The sequence below is a fragment of the Suncus etruscus genome, chromosome 16, assembly GCF_024139225.1.
Source record: "Suncus etruscus isolate mSunEtr1 chromosome 16, mSunEtr1.pri.cur, whole genome shotgun sequence".
In the NCBI taxonomy this organism is placed as follows: Eukaryota; Metazoa; Chordata; class Mammalia; order Eulipotyphla; family Soricidae; genus Suncus; species Suncus etruscus.
The window spans coordinates 11,625,504-11,649,104 of NC_064863.1; the positions used below are offsets into that span (position 1 = coordinate 11,625,504).

A 23,601-nucleotide genomic window follows, 5' to 3' on the forward strand; every position below is an offset into this window, starting at 1 on the left:
GAGATAAATCCTTTTCCCAGACTAGGCAAAGATTAATGTGGTTTTCTTTTTTCCCCCTCCTCTCTCCATCATCAGCCAGGGCAGCGCGACCAAAGTCAGTAACTCTAAGAAATATCATCTTGGACCATCCCTAGCTGTGGGACTCTTTTGTTCATCTCCCCCTCTGTCTTTTTTCTTTAACCCGTCCCACCCCCCCTTAAACCAAACACCAGTGGGAACAAATTCCGGTTGAGTTCCTGTGCCTGGTTTTGCAAATCAAAGTCATTCTTTAATGTTGGCCTCTATGCTTTTCTGGGCGACACTTTTCTGGTCCTGCCAGAATGGGAGATGGAGGAGTGCCCCTGAGTTTCCTCATGTGTGAAGTTAGGATGAAGACCCTAGCTCAGATGAAGTTTGTTTGTTTTGTTTTGGGGCCACACCCGGTGGCACTCAGGAGTTATTCCTGCCTAGCTCTGCACTCAGAAGTGACTCCTGGCAGGCTCTGGGGACCAAATAAGATGCTGGAACTCAAACCCAGATTGACTGCATGCAAGACAAATTCCCTACCCTCTGTTTTATACTACCTATCACTCTGGCCCCCCTCCAATGACGTTTGTAAATAGTAAACTTATGCTTGCAGAGGGTTTGGGCACATAGTATGGACCCATTGTGAACCAGTGCTCCAATCCAGCTCTAAGAAAAATCGTGCCAGAATGAGAGCACAGCCGGGGAGAACATTTGCCCTGCATGCCGCCAAAACCGGGTTCAATCCCCGGCATCCCATATGTCCCCCTGAATCTGCCAGGAGCGATTTCTGAGCTCAGTCAGGAGTAATCTCTGAGCACCAGTGGGGTGTAGCCCCCAAACCAGAAACGAAACCGAAAAAAAAAAAAAAAAACCTCCAGCCTTAGAGGCACCAATAATAGCTCAGACTGGCCGCTGAAAGAGGGCTGGCAAGAGCTGGTTTGGAATCAGACCTGTGTGGCTTGAGCTGCAGAAGATAGATGAATTATATGGTGGAATGACTCACCCGGACACCAACTTGCTGCGTCAGGACTTGAGTGGAGTGGCATAAAGCTTGGCCACCAATCAGAGACAGGCAAAGGGAAATTTTAAAAGCCTGGTGCATCTATCAGAGGTAAGTGTAGGGATTTGGAAGACAACCCCAAAGTGTCAGCGGGCTCCTCCTCCTTGATGCTTTTTTAGGAGCCCCTGGGGACCCCACCGGGGGGCCTGCCCTCTGGTTTGGGACCTGAGTAATGCACCCAGCCCTCACTACAGGCCACTCACTTCTGGAGAGGAACTAAGTGAGAACCAGGCTGTGGCTAGCTAGCGGGTGTCCGGCAAATCGGGAGCTCCAGGAGCCGCCCTAGTAAGGGGAAACAACAACAAGAAGAACAAGCAGAACTAAAGTCCCTGGATGCTCACGATGGGGAGGTTTATCCTCGGTGCAACTTCTGCAGCTTCTGCTGCTCTGGACACTGCTGGCAGCTGGCTCTGCGCGCTGGAGAGGCGAAGGGGACCAGCCCCCACCTGCAGAGCATCTTTCTTGGCCGCTGCCACCGAGTATCTCCAGCAGTTCAGTCCGGAGCAGCGGTGAGTCCAGGGGGAACTGGGGAGGGAGGTGGTCTGGCTGACACTGGTGACTTGGGGGAGTTCCACTTGGTCGGTTTGGGACAGTCTGTGGGTCGATCCTGGATCCAACCCAGAGTGGGGTGGGCTCCAGACTCCACAGAGGGGGTGTGGGAAGAGGAAAGGGATCCCCCCAAAGAAAGTTGGGAGCTGGATCCCAAAGATCAGGGGTGCCCCAGATGAAAACAGAATGGGGGGGAAGGGTGGATGTGCGGGTTGGGCGTGGAGAGGTCGGAGGTTGTTTTGAGGGGTGTGTGAGATAGAAGCTGTGCTGCTTAGAACCTTTGTTCTGCCGTGAATAAAAGAAATGACCAGCCTTGGAGGCAGAGGGGGAGGGGTGTCTGAGGAAGCGTGAGGGGTGTCTGTGTTGTCAGAAATGAGGGTTGTCTGGACCTTGGGGTGAGGTGCATGCAGCCAATGTCTTCTCCATCCTAGAGAAGGAATTCAGCTAAAAGGTGGATTTCTTCTTCTTTTTTTCCTTTCGATTTTTGACCCACACCTGGGACCACTCAGGGTTACTCCTGGCTCTTAACTCAGAAATCACCCATGGGCAGGCTCAGGGGGACTATATGGGATGCTGGGGATCGAACCAGGTCTGACATGTGTTAGTCATGTGCAAGGCAAACCCTAACGCTGTGCTGACTGTGAAATTCACCTTTTAGCTCCATCCTAAATTTTCTTTCTCTTTAACTTACATAGTGTTCTTTTCGTGTGTGTGTGTGTGTGTGTGTGTGTGTGTGAGAGAGAGAGAGAGTAGAGAGAGAGAGAGAGAGAAAGAAGAAGGAAGGAAGGAAGGAAGGAAGGAAGGAAGGAAGGAAGGAAGGAAGGAAAGGGAAGGAAGGAAGGAAGGAAGGAAGGAAGAAGGAAGGAAGGAAGGAAGAGAGAGAGAGACAGAGAAAGATGAGAGAGAGACAGACAGAGAGACAGACAGATACAGAACCGAGACACACAGAAAAGACAGACACAGACAGAGAGTAAGACAGAGACAGAGATTTGGCAAGAAAACAAGAGTGGGGAATATTGTCATGGCACCCACATTTTCCATCAACCAACATGGGGGATAGATAGGGAGAGCTGGGCAGGGCTATTAGACCAAGGCTGGGCACTGGGAGCCTCAGCAGGATTTATCAGCACTGGCCCAGCCTGGGACTCCCTGCTGCCCAGGACCTCCCCTGGCCCGCCCGCCCCAGAGGAACCCACAGCCCACAGTTCTGTAGGTTTCAGGAACCTTGAAGTGTGGCCATTAATTTTTTCTGAGGGCTGCCAGACCCAATCAGTGTCCCTCAGCTGAGTGCTGAGTCCTTATTACCTGCACTTCCCCCCTCTCCTGAGCTGAGATGTGAACCAGGAAATGCACTCTTGCTATTTATTCTATCAGTCCCAGAGCTGAGACAGCGACAGAGCTGGCAGAAATGCAAACGGTCCCCCCCAATCTCGGTTCTCCCTAACTTGTAACTAACTGCACAGGAACAAGAACTGCACGGCCATCTGGGAAGCTTTTCAGCGTGGTTCTGGACAAGGACCCCTGCAACGTGCTACCCTCGGATTATGACCTGTTCCTGGAGCTCTCCAAACACAGTATCCCCAAAGACCAAGTGAGTCGGGCAGGCTGCTGATTATCAGGGTGGCAGAGCCTCCCGGAATCACCAAGTTCACCCAAACGAAAGGTCACAGTGCTCTTGGATCCCTGAGGGAAGGCGAGTGGATCTCCAGGGCCCATTAATTTTAAAAAATTAAACAAATTTCTTAATTATAATTAAAAATTAAAAATTTTATTATTATTACTTAGGCACACACTTATTATATATCAAACACATTATTTATTCACTCTATTATAATTTATTTAATTTAAATTAAAAATAACTATTTTAGGGGCCGAGCCATAGCACAGCTTTAGGGTCTTGCCTTGCCTGCAGCGTACTCAAGTTCTATCAGGACCATCCCATATGGGTCCCTTGAGCACAGCCAGGAGAAAGTACATCCTGAACTCATGTAGCATTAAATAATTAAAGATGGATCTGAATGGAGGAGGATGAGAGTGAGATTTTTCTCTGCCATCCCAGGCCACCTGCTCTGCAACCCCCATCACCACTGGCGGGTCCCAGGTTTAGGTGGAAACAGCGGAATCAGACAGCATCCCAGAGACAGGCATCAGGAGGCATCAACTTTATTCATGCCCTATTCACCACAGTGGTGGTGGCCTATATCATAACCTTTCAAGCATTCAGCCCATTCTTAGGCTAGCCCTGCCTCTTAACTCCTTTCAGCATCTTCCCTTTCACCTCCATGCTGGCCCAAGACCAGAAGCTCGAGGAGCCAGCCAAAAGCCCTAATTCTCTCTGTCCATACCTTATCTACCTTTCAAGACCCCTCCTAGGAATGGGCGGGGGTCTTGCAGGTAAAGGTCAAGTTAACTAGGGAGAAAGGGTGGGGGATGAGGCTTCAAACTCAGAGCTAGGAGTAAGCCCTAAACACTGCTGGTGTGACCCCAAAATACCAAAAAAACTAAATTTTTAGGAATTCTAGTTTGATTACACTGGATGAATGCACAGGCGTTATTTGTGGTAGAACTTGAGGGTAGGACTATGTGGTGTCAGGGACTGACTGGGCTCAGCCCAGTGCAGGCAAGACGGCTTAATTACTTGTACTGTCTACCCCTCGCACCTCTGGAGGGACTCTAAGCTAATCAGTCACCTGCTAGAACTCGCCCTGCACAACCTCTGTACTGATCAAGGAGAGAGAAATTGTTCGAGACACTGATGTGGAGTGACCCAGAAAATCTGCAAACTCTGTGCCCCACCCACCCACCCACCCAAGAGTCCTCTGTCCTCTTCACTGGCACTCGGGTGAGACCTCACCAGTACTCCTTTCTGTAAATTAACTGCATCCGTCTTCCCTGTGCGATTTGAAATTTGGCTAAAATGGAAATAAAAGCCATGCCATGTGCTTGCCCAAGGAGAACCCCATCAACGGGCTGAGTGCATGCAAAGTCTGCTTCGCAGGAGGCAGACCTGGGTTTGAGTCTTGGCAATGCAATGCAGGTTCCTTCTAGGCACTGGCAGGAAACATTCCTGAGCAGAGAACTGGGAGAGGCCCAGGAGCATTCCCAAACCCCGTACCCAGCAAACAAAAAGAAACTTGCTTAAAGTAGTGCCCTGCCTTTCAAGAAACCCATATCCTTTTTTGGATCAGTCTTTTATGCTCATGGGCCACAACTGGCACTGCTCTGGGCTTACTCCTGGTTCTGTGCTCAAGGATTATTTCTGGCAGGGCTTAAGGACACCTTACATATGCCAGGGATTGAGCCGAGACTGGATGCTTGCAAGGCAAGCACCACAATTGCTGTAGTATCTCACCCTGAGGCCCTTTCAGAACCTAAAAGTCTGATGTTAGTAATTTATTCCTTTCTTTTTTATTTGGTATTTAAGCCACACTGGTGGTTTTTAAGCCACTCCTGGCTCTGCACTCAGGAATTATTCCTGACTATGTTGAGGGGGACCATATGGGATGCCAGGGATTGAAGTTGGGTCCACCACATGCAAAGCAAATGCCTTCTATGCTGAGCTATCGCTCCAGGCCTAGATGTTATTTGCACCACATGGGCAAGACTTGAGGTTCCAACCTAGCACCATGTATTCTCTCACCCCCAAATCTCGCACTGTCAGATATGACCCCCACAATAAAAGACAGGGTCTTTATTGTAGATGGGTTAAAGGGTGGAGCATTGCTTGGCCCCCTGGGCATCACTGGGGCATCCCCAGGGGCTCCCAGGATGGCCAAGGTGAGTGACTCTGCAGCACTAGCCTAAGTAATAAATTGTGAGACCCACACTGAGAACTGAGTAGCTGCCTCAAGGAGCCCCTGGATCTTCAGCCTCTCTGGGGAGACCCTGTCTCCAGAAACTGTATGTGAATCTAGGGCATGATTCAAAGAACAGAAGCGATGCCTGCTGGGCACACACATGGCCAAGGGTTGACACATAGTACTGGTGGCATGTACTGAGTGTAGTCAGGACCTCCAGGCCCACCATTATGTGTAAGAATTTTAGTACACAGCCGGTGCCTCAGCACCACAGCTAGTCACATGCAAACATTTCTAGGGAAGTCTGAGCCTTGAGAACATGAGTGGGAGCACAAGGCAACTTCTAGCCAAGCCCTATAACTATATAGTTGTGGAGAGCACCATACCCACCTGTTATCACACATCAACTATCTGCAAAAGGAAAGTGGGGAGAAAAACATCAGAATTGAGGTTTTTATTTTTATTTTACGGGCCCAGACATCTTGAAAGGAATCAACTTTTGTAGAGCAAAAGGGGGAGTTTGTCGGTGGTGCTCAGGGAAACCAGGGGACGTTCCTCAAGATTCTGGGGTTACTCTTAGGGTCAAAGCGAGGGCTTGAGGATATGGTGCAGCCTGTGTGAGTGGGATTCCAGCACCAACTTAGGACTACCCCCAGTTTTCCTCAGGGGAAGGGCAAAGGCTGGCCACCCCCTTCCAGTAATATAGCCAACAGTAGTGAACACATAGACTTTGGTGAGGAAGAGTTTCTACAACTTGGCTTTGTGACACTGTGAAGGAAAAGCTGGTTTAGATTTTATTTCTGCTCTGTCTCCCCCACAGAGTCTTTTTTGGGAAAACAATCATCTACTGGTCATGAGCTACTCGGAGATGGGAAGGCGCATCATGCCTCTGTGCGATGTTCTCTATGGCCTGGTGGGAGATTTCCTGAGCTGGTGCAGAGAGAAAAATGGCACGGGTGAGACTCTGCTTCTTCTTCCTCCTCCTATTCCTCCTTTTCTTCTTCCTCCTCTTTCTCCTCTTCCTTCTTCTTCTCTCCTCTTTCTATTCCTCCTCTTCCTCCTTCTCTCCTCTTTCTCCTCCTCTCCCTTCTTCTCTTCCTCCTCCACTTTCTGCTCCTCTTTTTCCTCTTCCTCCTCCTTTTTCTCCTCCTCCTCTTCTCTTCTCTTCTTCCTTCTCCTCCTCTTCTTTCTTCTCTTCTTCCTTCTACTCCTTTCTCTTCTTCTTTCTTCTCTTCTTCCTTCTTCTACTCTTTCTCTTCTTTCTTCTTTTTCCTTCTTCTCTTCCTCTTCTTTCTCCTTTTTTCCTCCTTCTTTTTCCTCTTCCTCCTCCTTCTTTTCCTCCTCCCCCCTCTTCACCTTCTCCCTCTTATCCTCTATCTTCCTCCTTCTCCTTAGTTTTTTTGGGATGGAACGGTTTGGGTCACTCCTGGTGATGCTTAGGAGTTACTTCTGACTCTGTACTCAGGAATCACTCCTGTCAGTGTTTTAGAAGCCATCTAGGATGCCAGAGATTGAACCCAGGTCAGCTGTGTGCTATCTCTCCTGCCCTTCATGGTATTCTTACTGTAGCCAGTAAGTATTGCACAAGAACTCTGTGCCAATGAAATATTTGAGAGAAATGTGTTTGTTTTCCCTTTAGGACTCGATTATCAATCCTGTCCTACTTCAGAAGATTGTGAGAACAACCCAGTGGATTCCTACTGGAAAAGAGCCTCCATGCAGGTAATTCTGGCTAGCCTGGATAACCCCTATTGTATGCACATAGGTGGGACCTCTGAATTGGAATAGATGGGGACAGAGATAGAGCTAGATGGGCTATTGCTTTATTTCTGAGTCTCATTTTTATCTTTGCAAACTTTGATTCATTCTCTCTGTTGCCTGAAGTTGTGAGAATGTAAGAAACTACATCTCTCAGTGCAGTGCTTGTCCCAGAGAAGAAAATATTCAGTGCATATCATCTATGGATACAGGGATGCAATAGTCTTCATTCTGCTGATGATGGTATAGTTGAGATGCATATTGACAATCAATGTGAATAAGATGACTTTGTAAAACAGGGTGGGTGATGATGGGGATTCTCAGATCTGGATATTGGGTGAAAAGTAACAAGAGTGATGCTTGTAGGGAAAGGAGGTGATAGGAGAATAAGATTAAGTTGGAGACTGAGAAGGCAGGCTCAGGGGCCAGAGTGATAATAAAAGGGGTAAGGCATTTGAATGACCTGGGTTCAATCCGCTACATCCCATATGGTTTTCTGAGCCCCACCAGGAGTGATTACTGAGTGTAAAGCTAGAAATAACCCCTGAGCATTGCTGGGGTGTGGCTCGAAGCTAGAAATAACCCCTGAGCATTGCTGGGGTGTGGCTTAAAGACTAAACAAACACATAAACAACAAAAAATAGAAGGCAGGCCCACATCTCAGATTATTGCCAGCTCTTTAGGACATGGCAATTCCTGGAGCTATAAACTGCCTGCTAATGCAGATTCTAATTTTGTTACCAGGGTTAGACTAAATAAGGAGGGCTCCATTCTTAGCTCAGGGCCTGGCAGAAGACAGAGGTGATGGTAATTATCTATAGCAATAAAATATTGTGATTACAGAATATAGTTTTTATCCCCAGGGTTAGACCTTTGAATAGCCATTAGTCAAGTTCAATTCATAGACTAAGGTCTGGCATTGGCCTGTGGCTTCTGAAATTTTAGCTGTACTGACTGATGGTCTGTGAACTTCTGAGCCCACTTCTCACAGTCACAAGGCCCTCTAAGACTAGATGTCTCCTTCTGTTCCCTTTTCTACCCTGGCTTTCCAAGTGTCCAGTGAGCTATAATTCACCAGGGTGAGGTAGGTAGTCATCACTTCCCCCACTACTTTGAAGCTAAGTGAAGTTCGGGAGCTGCTCCAGGCAAAAGGCATCTTGTTACCCTATTCTGCAACCCCCTGGGGTGAGATCTGCTATAGGATGGAGAAGAATCTGGTTGGAATCCATCAGGGTTCCATTTTTCTTTGAACATCAGCACTCTCCTTCTGACTTACTATTGCATTACTTTGGAGGCATTTATGAATGCCCAGCTAATATTTCAAATGCCCCAGTGCCTCTAGTTCCTTACCCTTCTCTTGCTGTGGACTCTTTTTTTTGGGGGGGTGTCACTCAGTAGAGCTCTGGGGTTACTCTTGGCTTTGCGCTCAGTCATCATTCCTGGTGGGCTTACCATCTGGAATGGTGGGAATTGAACCTGAGTTGGCCATGTGCAAGGCAAATGCCCTCCCCACACTGTTATCCCTCTGGCCCCACTTGCTGGGGACAATTGCATATTAATGCAATGCATTAGCCTAATGGTGGTTTGTGAGCATCTTAGAGCCAGGTGGAAATTAGTGGTGTTTATTAAGCTTCAGCACATAGGGTTTGTGTGTCCCTGCCACACATATATATGTACATAAGACTACAGTGAGTGGGAAAGCCTGTGTCACCTCTGGGTGGGGTGAAAGCTTTGAAAAGCTGCTCAGTGATTTGTCACCTTCTCCCTTTCCAATAGTGTCATAAGCAGGGGGAATTAGGGCATTTTGTATGAATCCTCAATGGATCATAGACAAACGTGTTGTGTGAACATAAAATTAAGCTTTTTATAATAGGGGCATGACTTAGTTTCATCTAGCAATTTTTTTTTGAGGGGGGAGCTAAATCACACCTGACAATGCACAGGGCTTACTCCTGGTAAGCTCAGGGGATCATATGGTGTGACCCCCGATGGGGGACCCCTGACCCGCGGGGGTGTGAGAATGAGTATCACGAAGTAATTCGTGGGTCACGAGCGGGATCCGACCTGAAATGGAGGAAAGAGGCTGAGAAAGAAATGAGCTCAAGTCAAGCGGGCTGATCAAGAGCTGAGGTTTATTGAAAGGGGGCTAGTTTTTATAGATAAGCAAAATACGGAAGTAACAGTCAGTACTTTTCCATGGCGTCTATAGAAAAGTAGGGGGGTCGTACAGGATGGACTTTCCAGTTTTACAGCATACCCTTAGATCATACAGGCATTCTTTCACAATGGTAGCTTAACAGGATGTGATCTATATCTTATCAACTCAGGAGGTTTATTGGAGCATCTTGTGACTATTGCTAACTGAACTATGTGGCTGTTCTTTCCTTTAGGCCCATGGGGGAAATGCCACAGTACAGCCTGTCGGGTACACAGGCCTTTGGTTTCTCAGGCATCAGAGACTCCATTTTGCTCTCTAAGTCTTATGGCTTCCAACAATATGGGATTTTGGGGATTGAATCCTGGGCTAGCTGAAATCAAGGCAAAACTGTGATATATTTCTGGCATTATACTACCCTATTTTCTTAAAACCTGGCATCAGTAATAAATGAATATTGAATGAATATCTATGGAGATTTGGTACTTAAAAACCACTGGCTTTCCCAAATACACCAATTAAATTCCTATAGCAGCTTTCACTCTCTCCGAGTCAATATTAAGAATTGTCATATTTTTTAAAGGCATTTTTTTATTAGGTTTTGTTTGGGGGCCATACCCAGTGATGAAAAGGGGTTATTCCCGACTCTGCACTCAGGAACTACTCCTGGAATCGCTCAGGGGACCATATAAAAGGATGGCGATTGAACCATCTGGGGCTGGCCATGTGTAAGGCAAACACTCTACCTGCTGTACCTATTCTATCGCTCTATCCCCAAACATCTTTTGTTTGATAGCTGAAAAATGGCATCTTTATTTACGCAAGACACATGTTTCTTCTTACAGTATTCAAAGGATAGTTCCGGGGTGATATATGTCATGCTAAATGGTTCAGAGCCAACAGGAGCCTATCCTCTGAAAGGGTAAGAATTCCTTCCCTACCAAGGTCTTCCAGGTTTCTGTAGTTGTTCTAAGGGAAGTCTAAAGAGAATCACCCTAATCCTTCATCCACTGCTTTACTAAATTATTTTTAACATTTAGATAAAATAGAGCAATGGTAGATCAGAGCTTCAACTACACATTTATTACTCTTAGCAGCTGACCAATATATGAATGAAACAAGTCACATAAATAAGAAATCTTATATGTTTCAAAGCAAGTATAATGTGTATACTTGTGAAAGATAGATTGGGCAAAGTTTCAGATTGTTTTTGAACTTTAAGAAATATCTTTTTGTTTCTCAGTTTTTTTGCAGATTATGAAATCCCCTACTTCCAGAAGGATAAAGTCACACGATTTGAGGTCTGGGTTATGCATGATATTGGAAAACCAAAAGTGTAAGTCATGTTGCTTTTGATGATGGTCAGTTTTCCACTTGTGCTTTCTTTGACACGATGTCATCAAGTTTGTTTTGCATTTTCATTGGGGCCATTTGTGGAGAACCACAGTCTTTTAATATGACTAGAGAAGGGCAAAGGCATGGAATTTTGCCACTAGCCAATCTTGTGTAGAGAGAGAAAAGCTTTTTCCAGGTACTTTTCTTAGCCAAGGAAAATCAGGCTCTTTTCTGAGTAACATGGGCAGCTATGGCTAGGTGAATTCCTTGCACATATTTTCATGTCTCTCCCTGGTGTGGACTGAAAATTAATCACTGCAGTGATTAATTTATTTTTCAGAGTCAAAATTGAGGGCAGTTAAGAGGCAATAAAACCAATGTATAATTTTTTTTCAAGGATGAAAATTCCTCCAGATTCTTCTTTATTTGTTTTTTAAGATTTTTTTTATAGGGTCCGGAGCGATAGCACAGCTATAGGGTATTTGCCTTGTACGTGGCCAACTCAGGACAGATCCAGGTTCGATTTTAGGCATCCCATATGGTCCTCCGAGCCGAACCTGCCAGGGGCAATTTTAGAGCGCAGAGCCAGGAGTGGCCTCTGACCACTGCTGGGTGTACCCTCCCCCGCCAAAATAAGGTTTTTTATTAAAAACCATAGTTTAAAAACATTGTTTATACTATAGTTTTTTGTTTGTTTGTTTGTTTTTTCGGCCACACACGTTTAATGCTCAGGGGTTACTCCTGGCTAAGCACTCAGAAATTGCCCCTGGCTTGGGGGGGACCATATGGGACACCGGGTGACCAAACTGCGGTCCTTCCTTGGCTAGTGCTTGCAAGGCAGACACCTTACCTCTAACACCACCTCACCGGCCCCAATTTTTTTTAGAGATAAAGTTTTCATGATTAAGCTACAGTCATACAATGTATAATAACCTTCACCAGTGCACATTTCCTGCTAACAACATCAATGTTTCTCTCTCACCCTCCCTGATGCCCTCTTCCCTCGCACTCACCTCCTCCCACCTGCTTCTGGGTTAGGCATTTTACTTCACTCTCTTTTCTTTTTGGACATTGTGGTTTGCACTACTGCTAATGAAGGGGGTACCAGGAATGTTCCTTTCATATTAAACCCTTTTCGACTCTAAACTATGCTCTTCGCTCTTTGTGGCAAGCTTCCCAACTTGGACTTATCCTCTTAATTCTCATCTCTATTGTCTCTGGATATCATCCCCACACTGTCTTTTTATTTTCACTCTATCTCATAGATGAGTGAGATTATTCTATATCTCTCTCTCACTCTGACTCATTTCACTCAGCATAATACTTTCCGTGTCCATCCATGTATAAGCAAATTTCATGACTTCATTTTTTCTTTTTTTTTTGCCACACCCATTTGATGCTCAGGGGTTACTCCTGGCTAAGTGCTCAGAAATTGCCCCTGGCTTGGGGGACCATATGGGACACCAGGGGATCGAACCATAGTCCTTCCTTAGCTAGCACTTGCAAGGCATATACCTTACCTCTAGCGCCACCTCTCCGCCCCAACTTCATTTTTTGTAACGGCTGCATAGTATTTTATTGTGTAGATATACCACAGTTTCTATGGCCACTCATCTGTTGTCGGGCACCTGGTTTGTTTCCAGATTCTGGCTATTGTAATAGTGCTGCAAGGAACATAGGAGTGAGAGGACCAATGTATAAAGTTTTGAAAACCTGTCCTCCCCTTACTCCTTCTCCATTTTGGGTTTCTGACATACCTGCTATTGGAATAGGTGGAGTATTCTCAACAGAAGGAACATTTAGATGAGAGGAATCATTTGAACTAACAAATAATTTATTTTTGATGCACATTTGGTAATGCCAGATATCCTGGTTGAATGAGAAGTTGCCTATTTTGAATTCAAGATGGCTGCCTCAGCTATGGATGGTTGACTCTGAGGCAGTGAGCATTCTAGGTGTAAGAAAATGCAAACTCAGAGCAGGGGATTTTGGTCTTTTGGCCTAGAGCTTTACATTCCTGGGTTGGTCCCTTCATATTTGAGGGACAGATGCTGGAGAGAAGTATAGATGGTCAGACAGCCATAGAATTTTTTATGGCTCGAGAGAAGAATTGATTTTATTTTACTTCTACATCTCTATGACCCAAATTAACAACTTTCTTCCCCACAGGGGTCATTTGGAGCCCCCAGATTCCCACCAGGATTTCTCAGCTTTGATTCTGGGATTAGTTACGAATTACTATGTTTAAAAAAGGCTCCTGGAAATGCAAATTCTGTAACGCAGGGATCCTCAAACTTTGGTCCAATGGGCCACATGCGACATGCCCAGGACATTCAGTCCATCAGGTGTTTGTGCTGCTGCTGCTGCTGCCTGTACTGCTTAGCATCGGACTCAGACTGGACCACAGTGGGCATGTATGGAATGTGCACTGCACTTGAATTCCCCTCCTCTCTAATATTTGACTCCTCTTAACTTGACTTGTTCTTCATTTCAAATACTGTACTTATTCCCATTTTGTTTTTTCACTTCAAAATAAGATAGGTGCAGTATGCATAGAAATTTGTTGATAACTTTTTTGTTATATTTTTTGGGGGGTTCACACCTAGCAGTGCTCAGGGTTTATTCCTGGCTCTGCACTCAGAAATCACCCTGGCAGGCTCATTGACCATATGGTATGCTGGGAAGTGAACCACTGTCTGTCCTGGGTTGGCTGCATGCAAGGCAAATGCCCTATTGCTGTGCTATTTCTCCGGCCCGTTCATAGCTTTTTTTTTAAAACCATAGTCCAACCATCCAGTGGTCTGAGGGACAATGTACTATCCCCCTGTTTAAAAAGTTTGAGGACCCCTGCTGTAATGGTATCTCCCCAAATATGTACCCAGCTGGTATGTTCAGTGATGTGAGAATTGACTTGATTTAATCTTTCCTCTTATTAATTAGAATTTCTTTATGGCTTATTTTTCTCTGTGCATACTTTTGTTGACCATTAAACATTAATTTAGCACATGGCCTAATTTAGCATTTAGCATTGCGTCTGCTGGGAGCACTCAAGAAGCTCACTACAAAGAGTAGTGAATGCTTTTAGGGAAAACTACACTAAAAACTAGTATGACGAAGTTAATAAATGAGAGAAGTAGAATGCCTGTCTCAAATACAGGCAGGGGAGGGGAAGGAGGGAGATCTGGGGCATTGGTGGTGGGAATGTTGCACTGGTGAAGGAGGGTGTTCTGTTTATGACTGAAACCCAACTACAATCATGCTTGTAATTATGGTGCTTAAATAAATATTTTTTAATAAAAAAATAAATGGAGGGTGGAGGAAGGGGAAGGGAAAAAAGAAGTAGATCCCTTGCACCTTAATGCACTGAGCATATGCTGGAGTAGTTCCTCTCCACTGTTATCTTTGGCTCTTGCTGACCTTGAGGGTTGGCCCCACACTTCTGGGGGGCAGAGATTTTCCAGTATTACAGCAGAGAAGGACCTATCCAGGAAACCCTTGGTCAAAGGACATTTTCATAAACCTCACTCCAACTTCCTCCTTCCCACCTCCCAATTGCGAAGTCATCCCAGCAGCTTGGAATCCATTTGTGTTCCCTTCATCATCTGCTTCTGTGCTTTAGGGAATCCTGCGGAGAGGGCAGTGTGAAAATCCTGCAAGAGAGACTGGAGAAAATGGGTTTTCAGTACAGCTGTATTGACGATTACCGGTAGGTGCTTGTTATGACTTCCAAGTGGGTGGTGGTGAGTTTGCAGGGCACAGTTTCTTTTGAAAGTTTCCCTGATGGGACCAGCTCCAAAGGAACCAGGGTTGTATCTTTTGGAATATCATAAGGTGTGGGGTCTGGGCTGCAGACCACAATGTCCAGACTGACACAACAGTCCTTTATCACTTGTGTGTCTGGACTTGGTCCTTGCATCTTTTGACTCTCTGCTGTCAGCGGCCCTTGCCCAGATCAGGTGATTGCATGAACTTTGGACACACTTAAGAGATCTGTCTTGGTGAGACCAACAGGAAAAAAGTACCAACTTCCATCAATGGAGGACTCTGTGTGTGTGTGTGTGTGTGTGTGTGTGTGTGTGTGTGTGTGTGTTTTGGGCCACATCTGGTGGTGCTCAGGGGTTACTCCTGGTAGGCTCAGGGGGTTATATGGAATTCCAAGGATTGAACCTGGATTGGCTTCATTCAAGGCAAATGCCCTCCCACTGTGCTATATCATTCTGGCTCTGACAGAGCACTTTTGATATTGAGAGTCAGCTCTTATCAGAGGGGTTTCTTGATTCTTGGAAAGTTAGACAAGCTTGGCACAAGTCGTGGCAGAGTTTAAAGCTCACCCAGTGAGATCTTCCTGTTTCTCTGTGCAGGCTCAGTGCCCCCATCTGCCAGCTTCCCAAGGGCTGGAGTCCAGTGGTACAAGAACCAGAGAATGTAGTCAGAGATGACATTTGCCCTCATGCCTAGTACCCATACTATCCCTCCTCTATCTCTGACTTCTCAGAGGCTCTATGGTGGGCCAGGAAGAATAGATCAGAGATTGATTCCCAAGTTCAGATCTCAAAACCACAACCCCTCTAGCACCTCTGGGCCAACCTGTTGAACTGGCCTACCTGGTTGGTTAAATATCTTTAGACGTAACCCCCATCCCAGCCCTGATTACTGCTTTGTTACTCTCTCCAAATAGCTCCTATGGCCTTATGATCCTTTTAGAGGACAAAAAACCCTGTGAAAATATAGAACCCCCATTATAAGTTCTCCTTAGGAGAATAAGCCCCTCAAAATTATTCTTTTTCACAAGCTTAAAGCTGTACCATTCCCTCCTCTGTTCTTGTAAATGTTTTCAGGAGCCTTAAAAGTTTGGTTTTGACAGCTAGCCATAGACCCCCTGGGCTGACCACTTAGTCCAGGGGACTGAGATCCCCCTCACACCAGAGTGGTCTTCAGGGCCAGGCCTGGTGAATGGGGCCCTGGGGGGAGGGTGGGGGAGACAAATTCCTCCCCTATGCATCCACAAACTACAGAGGCAGGCTGCACCCAGAAGATTCCACATGCCAGTTCTTCTGTGCCTCTTCGACTGGTATGTTGGGGGCTCTGGGCAGGACAGCTAGCCATAGGCCCCCTGGGCTGACCACTTAGTCCAGGGGACTGAGATTTCCCCACGCCAGAGTGGTCTTCAGGGCCACGCCTGGTAAATTGGGCCCTGTGGGGAGGATGGGGAAGACAAATTCCTCCCCTATGCATACTGGACCCCATTCAGGAGTTCTTTTCTTCCTAGTATTCATTTTCAAAAGCACGGGGGCTCAAACGCTCCCACGCAACATATATAATATTTTTTTGTTTTTGTTTTTGGGCCACACCTGTTTGACGCTCAGGGGTTACTCCTGGCTATGCGCTCAGAAATCGCCCCTGGCTTGGGGGGACCATATGGGACGCTGGGGGATAGAATGCCGTCTGTCCTACTCTAGCGCTTGCAAGGCAGACAGACACCTTACCTCTAGCGCCACCTTCCCGGCCTCGACATATATACTTTTTAACAACTCCCAAAAATATTCTTAATTCTCGACTGTTTCTAGGGAAAAAAATGGAATTCCCTAGATTTGAAGGATAATATTCAAATAGGTCTCTAAAATTAGAGTATATGTAGACGTGACTTCCTATACAGTGGTCCTTTCTGACTGCCAAGCCTAATCCATAAACAATTCATCTATACAATGTATACAACCCTTCTGATATATTTCCCCTCCTCTACACCAGAGCCCCTTTTACTCCCTCATCTCCCAGTCTGGATTCGTTATCTTCCCCTTAATTAACCCTTTTTACCCTCAGTTCTTTAATTTGTTTGGCACCAAGACCAACCTCTTGCCCCAACAGATTCTGCCCTTTTGCACACCCCTACACAGCTCATTATTACTCCTTAACTCTCTCACCCCCAAACATCAGTACCCCACATTTACCCTTTTTACTACACAGTTTTAATCACAGACCAAAGTCGTGCATTGGATTTAACAACCCCCAACTGTTTCAAAAGACATAAAATGGACACATATGTCTTTTAAATATTTTATGTGTATTTTCTTTAACAGCTATAACTCTTTCTAAATATTCTTTTACTGTGATGATTCTACCCACTTTTTATCTTGTCTTCCCTTTGTGACCTGTTCAATAAGGAATTTTGGTGGAAGAGTCCCTTAGTTTAATGCTTATAATTGAATCATGTCATGGGGATTGTTGGACTTGTTCTTATGACCCCCATATGCGCTGATAACACCACTTGGCATTGTTCCTTGTTTGCATAGGCACATTAAAATGGGAAAATACTATACATACAAATAAGTTCTTATCTAATAGAGATTGGAACACACAAATCTCATAGTACAATGGGACCTTACACCCTGAACATTGATATAATGACCTGGCACAGGCCTCAGAAGAATGGGCATCCTCCATTCACCCCTGAACCAGGGAAGCAATCTATGAAACATCCAAGGTTTTTTTTTATAATAACACCTGGAAGCAATCCTCTACCAGGGAAGACCCTACCATTTTTTTGCTCTGACATCAACCTGCTCAAAAGAGACTTCCCTTAGCACTAAGAAGACTAGAGAACAACAACAACCTGCTTACAGGTTGTCTGCATTGCCCTTTAATTGTGAGGTGAAACAAGAGGATGCTCTGCACCATCCTGACTGCAATGTAGGATATGCAGATTCCAGGATCTTTAATACAGAAACATGATACCACAGCAGAGACTGTGTGAAAAATAAAAGTGTGTTGGCACTACAGCAAAATCTTGGATTGGACGATCTAACTTGCCTTGATCCTAGAGTTGGTCTTATGCCAGGAAACTTCAGGAGTAGGGTCTCCTTGTAATTAAGCCAAGGCTTTTCCTTTCCATGTCCCTCATATTTTGGTGGGCCTATGCAAACAATAATTGCCACTCTAACACCACTTTTACTGTGTCCTTTGGCTCTAATCCTTAAGAAAAACAACCCACTTAAACTTTTGAGGTTAACTTAAACTAATATGCATGTGCATCTTTAAAAAACACAATAGCATAAACACTTGGTTTTGGAAATAGAGCCATGTGCTGAAAAGCACACAATTCCAGTTCAGCATTTGCACAAAACCGATAACAGACAGTGAGATGGAAGATAAACTGCATCCAAGGGCCTTCCTTCAGCCCTCCTGGCCATAAGGAGTCACTACTTCATCTAAAGTCTTAGATTTTAAAGTCATTTAAACTCATAGAGATTTGTCTATGTCAAACTTTATACAAATTACACTTTACATGCTGGAGGAAAGAAAAGGTTTTGTTTAACAGAGAAATGTCAGGGGCCTGAGCAAAAGTACAGTGGGAAGGGTTTTTGCCTTGCCTGCAGCCAAACTTAGTTTGATTCCTGGTATCTCTTGTGGTTTCCTGAACACCACCAGGAATGACTCCTGAGCACAGAGCTGGAAATAGCCCCTGGATGTAGCCCCCAGATCACAAAAAAGGCAAAAAATAGGGGGAGGTCACCCACAAATTAAACTCCAAGTCCCTGAAGGTTAATGACAACTGCCTACCCCTCCAATTAAGGTTTCATTGTCCTCTTTCCTATGATAATTTTAAGTTGTCCCCAAGACCCTAAAAATTGGTCTTATTTCTCTGTATTCTCCTGTCTTATAAAGAATATTTTGGTTTACAGACTCCTGAAAAAGAAGTGAGCCCCAGGGTGGGGCCTCTTAGCCTGCCTTGGAGGGAACAGCCATTTTCCTGCTATCCCAATTCTGTCTCCATCAAATGATGCAAAATCTAAGCTGTCCAGTTCCATGTGTCCTATCTCTGCAGCTGTGTCCCTCCCTTCCTGGCTTCTCCAAAAGTCCACACCCCACTTCACTGTGCAGAGGGAAGGTGTCTTCTTGTTTGAAGCTGGGAAGCTGTCATCAGCCAGGAGCTTGAGTCTGGCCTTCTGCCTCAGTCTGATCAGAGAAGGCGTCCTACAGAATCCAACTGACACATGAAAGTGGCTTTGCTCTCAAATCTGTGAGGTTCAAGTTCAGCCCCACATCTCACCCTGGTCATCTCACAGTTGGCAATGTTCATAGTCTCTGCCCCATTTGGTGGTGGGAAGGATTTAATGGCATCATCTTGGGATAAGGGACAAGGATAAGGATAAGGGGAAGGGAAATTCCAAGTAGTGTGCAGAGTCTCTGGGGTCATTCTTTGTATGTTCAGTCCATATGGACAGGATGTTTAATGTTCAGGGCTGTGAGGACCACTGTGATGCGCTGAGTGGGGGTGACAGGGGCAACTATGCTACTTCTGACAGCTACTCTTTCCCCAGCCCCTTATATGATATGATCTTTATAAAATCTGTGTTCAGATGTCCTGGTCCATAATAACTGCTCAGAAGTGTTTTAGAAGGGAAGAAGGATGTTCACTGGACCTGGACCTGCCAGATGCACCATCTATGTTTGAGACATAAAAGCCAGATAGTCATTTGAGTGTTCTTTCTTTTCTTTCTGTAGACCAGTGAAGCTCTTGATGTGTGTGGACCACAGCTCCCATCCCGACTGCACCTTGACTTCGTGAGTTCATGTCTTCACTGCCCTCCTGCTTCCTTATGATAATAAAGACTGCTAGTAACAGATGCTGATGATGACCATTACACATGGTCACATCTGTAAAGCATCACGGTGAAGGAAGGTTTGCTCCATTCTGCCCACCTTAAAGCTTCCTAGACCTATTAGGCTGCTCAGTGGGCTGGAGTGAAAGGCTGACATGCAAAGGGCACAGTCTCATTCTATCCCTAGCATTGTAGCATGGTGGCCTTGAAACTTAAACCCAAACCCAAACCCAAAGCTCACATCGTTGCAACTATTCTTTGCTTTGTGTTGTTCAGAGAAAGCTTCTACAATACATTGTCCCTGTCCCTATCTTCCTTCCTCCTCCTTCCTTCCTTCCTTTCTTTCTCTCTCTCTCTTTTCTTTCTTTCTTTCTTTCTTTCTTTCTTTCTTTCTTTCTTTCTTTCTTTCTTTCTTTCTTTCTTTCTTTCTTTCCTATCTTTTCTTTACTTTCTTTCTTTCTTTTCTTTCTTTCTTATCTTTCTCTTCTTTCTTTCTCTTCTTTCTTTCTTCTTCTCGCTCATCTCTTCTTTCTTTCTTCTTTTCTTCTTCTTTCTCTCTATTTTCTCTTTCTTTCTCTTTATTTTCTTTCTCTTTCTTTCTTTCTCTTTCCTTTCTTTCTGTTTTTCTTCTTTCTTTCTACCTTTCTTTCTTTCTTTCTTTCTTCTTTCTCTCTATTTTCTCTTTCTTTCTCTTTCTTTCTCTTTATTTTCTTTCTTTCTCTTTCTTTTTTCTTTCTTTCTGTCTTTCTTTCTTTCTTCTTTCTCTCTTTATTTTCTCTTTCTCTTTCTTTTTTCTTTCTTTCTCTTTATTTTCTTTCTTTCTCTTTCTTTTTTCTTTCTTTCTTTCTGTCTTTCTTTCTTTCTTCTTTCTCTCTTTATTTTCTCTTTCTCTTTCTTTTTTCTTTCTTTCTCTTTATTTTCTTTCTCTTTCTTTCTTTCTCTTTCTCTCCTTTCTTTCTGTTTTTCTTCTTTCTTTCTACCTTTCTTTCTTTCTTTCTTTCTTTCTTTCTTTCTTTCTTTCTTTCTTTCTTTCTTTCTTTCTTTCTTTCTCTGTTTCTTTCTCTCTGTCTTTCTCTGTCTTTCTCTTTCTCTCTCTCTTTCTTTCTCTCTCTCTTTTTTTCTTCTCTGCTTCAAGTTTATTCTTGGCTCTGCACCCAGGAATCACTCCTGGAAGTGCTCAGGGGACCATATTGGATGCTGGGGTCAAATCCAGGTCAGTCACAAAAGAAGGAACCTCAAGTGACAGATACCAAAAATTCTGAATAATGAAACTTATTATTAAAGGAGAGTTTTCCCTTCAAGCTCCTTAATAACAATCTTCATCAGACAAAGCAAGGGTTGAAAACATTTATAGATATTATAGATGCTGTTCACAGCATCAATAAAGTGCCTTATGAAAATAACTTGACCAAGTAGATCAAGAATCATAAAAAGAATCCACTACCTTTAATCGAAATGGAAGCAATTTAAAATATGGATATAATCTAGAATGGGCAAGGATGTTCGGCAGAACACTGTTATATAGTTGGATCTGAAGGACATGAATTGGAACTCAGCTTGATACACAATGCAAGAGAATAATTACCACTTATATAATAATATAATATGAAATAATATAAATATAATATGTTACCACTTAGTGGATCAAAAAAGAACAAATCTGTTTAAAACAATGGTAGAGGGACCAGAACAGGTAGGTCATTTGTCTTGCACGTGACTGACCTGGGTTCAATTCCTAGCACCCCATATCATCCTCCAAGCACCACCAGGAATAATTCTTGAGCACAGAGCCAGGAGTAACCCTGAGCACTGTAGGGTATGGCAAAAACAAAACAAAATAATGGTAAGTATTATGTGCTATTCATGTTTTCATGAAACTTGTTGGGGGGGTTGCGATAGGAGTATATTCAGTCAGCAATATGGAGAAATTCTCTTGAGCAATGAAAAAATAAGTAACAGTTATATTAAAATATACTTACAATTTTATTATATTAAATATATAGGTGACAAGTGAAAAAAAATAAGAAGTAACAGTCATTGATTTTTTTGTTTTTGTTTTTTCTTATTTTTGGATCATGCCCAGTGGTGCTCAGGGGTTTCTCCTGGCTCTGTGCTTCAGAATCATTCCTGGCAAAATCAGGCAACCATATGGGATGCTGGGGATGGAACCCAGGTCTGCACATGCAAGGCAAATGCCCTCTTCACTGTGCTATTGCTCCAGTCCCACAAAATAGCCTTGGAATGCTCAGGGGCTGCCTTATAAAGTTATGCTTATAATGTTGACCAATAATTCAGGAGACCAATGATAACCTACATTAGTGTTTTTCAAACTGGGGCTATATGCCTCTCATGAGGGTCCCCAGGATACTCAGGATAGTTCTAGGGGACCACAGGAGGGACATTATGCAAATGTGAGTCTGCAGGAAAAGCCTAGGGGCCATCTGGTAAGATGGGAGGGTGCCTGGGGGAAAACAAGGTTGAGAAATACCTCAACAGAATGGGCTAGAAGCTTGAGAGCCAAGAAGGGTGAAAGCCAAAAACAGTCTGCATGTGTCATTGAGAGTCTGGCTCCCTGTTTCTGTCTGAGCCAGTGGGTCACATCGTATCTCCTATGTCTGCCCAACTTTTGTTTAAAATGCCATTGCTAGGCCTGGGGTGATAGCACAACAGGTAGAGCACTTGTCTTTCACACATCTAAGCCAGGTTTCACCCTTGGCATCCACCAAATACTACATGGAATAACTCCTGAACGCAGAGCCAGGAGTAACCTCTGAGTATCACCAGGTGTGGCCTCAAAACCAAACCAAACCAAAACAACAAAAAAGAGACTTTTGGATATTTTCTAACTTTATGAGCAACATGGAACAAGAAATTCTTGTCCATCCACAGTAAGGTCAGCCTGGCCTTATTTTACTCTTATTTATGGCCCTGGTTCAGGCATTTTTCCCCATATCAATCTTATCCTTTATCAATCCTTGAGTTACTTATTTTCCTGGGGCCACTAGGGGGAAACTTTTCATTTGCTTAGCATCTGTTTCCATTTTAATCTGTGGAAATTACTTCACAAAGGACATTTGAATTAAGTGTGAAGGCTCAGGGTTATGAGCAGAGTTCACTAGGTTTTAAAATTAGAACAGCATCATTCGTAAAATAAATAGGAGCATCTGTGGGATTCATCATGCTCTTGAGTTTGTAGGTTTAACCACTACAATTAGTTCTTGAAACCAGCCGCACATAGTGTCTTTTGTTGTATAGGAGAGCTGTTTTGGGTAAAACGCATCAGTGTGGCAAATCAGGGCATAGATGGTGAATTAAGGGGTTGAAAAATAGACCACGAAACTGTGCTTCCATTCATGCCCTATAGTGTATGTGAAAGATAAATATTTCTGAGTAGATAATTGCACACGGCCAACTCAGGTTCAATCCCTGGCATCCCATATGGTCCCGAAGCCTGCAAGGAGCAATTTCTGAGTGCAGAGCCAGGATTAGTCCCTGAGTGCTGCTGGGTGTGGCCCAAACAAACTCATAATTGCTGACAAGGGTTTCCTCTAGGGAGCGAAGTGAGGAGTTTCATTACATGTGTTTGCATCTGCATGATTTTATTCTCTTAAAAATAAAAATAAGGGGCCAGAGTGATAGCACAGTGGGTAGGACATTTGCTTTGCATTTGGCCAACCTGGGTTAGATCCATGGCATCCCACATAGTCCTCCAATCCCTCTAGGAATGATTCCTGAGCACAGAGCCAGGAGTAACCCCTGAGCACAGCCAAGTGTGACCCCCAAAACAAACCAAATCAAAACAACAACAACAACCAAAAAAACTGAACCAAAGAGATAGTACAGGAGTTAACGTCTGGAGCACAGTCAATCCCAATTTCGACTCCAGAACACATAGGGTTCCCTGGGCATCTCCAAGATTCATGTCTGAGCACAGAACCAGGAATAACTCCTGGGAACCAGTGGGTGTGGTCCCTAAACTCAAGATAAATAAAACAACAAACCTTTGTATTTCTCAGTTGTTTGTTGGGGTGATACCCAGCAGCACTCAGGGGTTATTTTTGGCTCTGCACTTAAAAAAATACTCCTGGCAGGCTTGGGGGACCATGTAGGATGCTGAGAATTGAACCTGAGTTGGCCATGTGCAAGGCAATCGCTCTACCCACGATGCTACCACTCTGACCCTCATCAGTTAGATTTTAACTATCAGTGATGAGCAAAATCAGGATGAAATAGAATTAAGGATGCAATGGTAGGAAATGTCCAGCAGGTGGAACCCAAGCACAAATCTGCAGGAACCTTTTAAAAATTTCTAATTGGTTAGAAATAGTTCATAATCCCCAC

At 44.4% G+C, this 23,601-nt stretch overlaps 1 protein-coding gene across 1 annotated transcript in view; it reads left to right on the forward strand.

Annotated features, from left to right (window-relative positions):
• Positions 1–1,408: 1,408 nt before the first annotated feature.
• BST1 (bone marrow stromal cell antigen 1) overlaps positions 1,409–23,601 on the forward strand; it is a 23,400-nt gene continuing 1,207 nt past the window's right edge. The window contains 9 exon segments of the mRNA XM_049790230.1: positions 1,409–1,575; positions 3,079–3,115; positions 3,117–3,206; positions 6,233–6,368; positions 7,052–7,134; positions 10,171–10,247; positions 10,569–10,661; positions 14,280–14,366; positions 19,163–19,222. Coding sequence (XP_049646187.1) covers positions 1,409–1,575; positions 3,079–3,115; positions 3,117–3,206; positions 6,233–6,368; positions 7,052–7,134; positions 10,171–10,247; positions 10,569–10,661; positions 14,280–14,366; positions 19,163–19,222 — 830 coding nt within the window.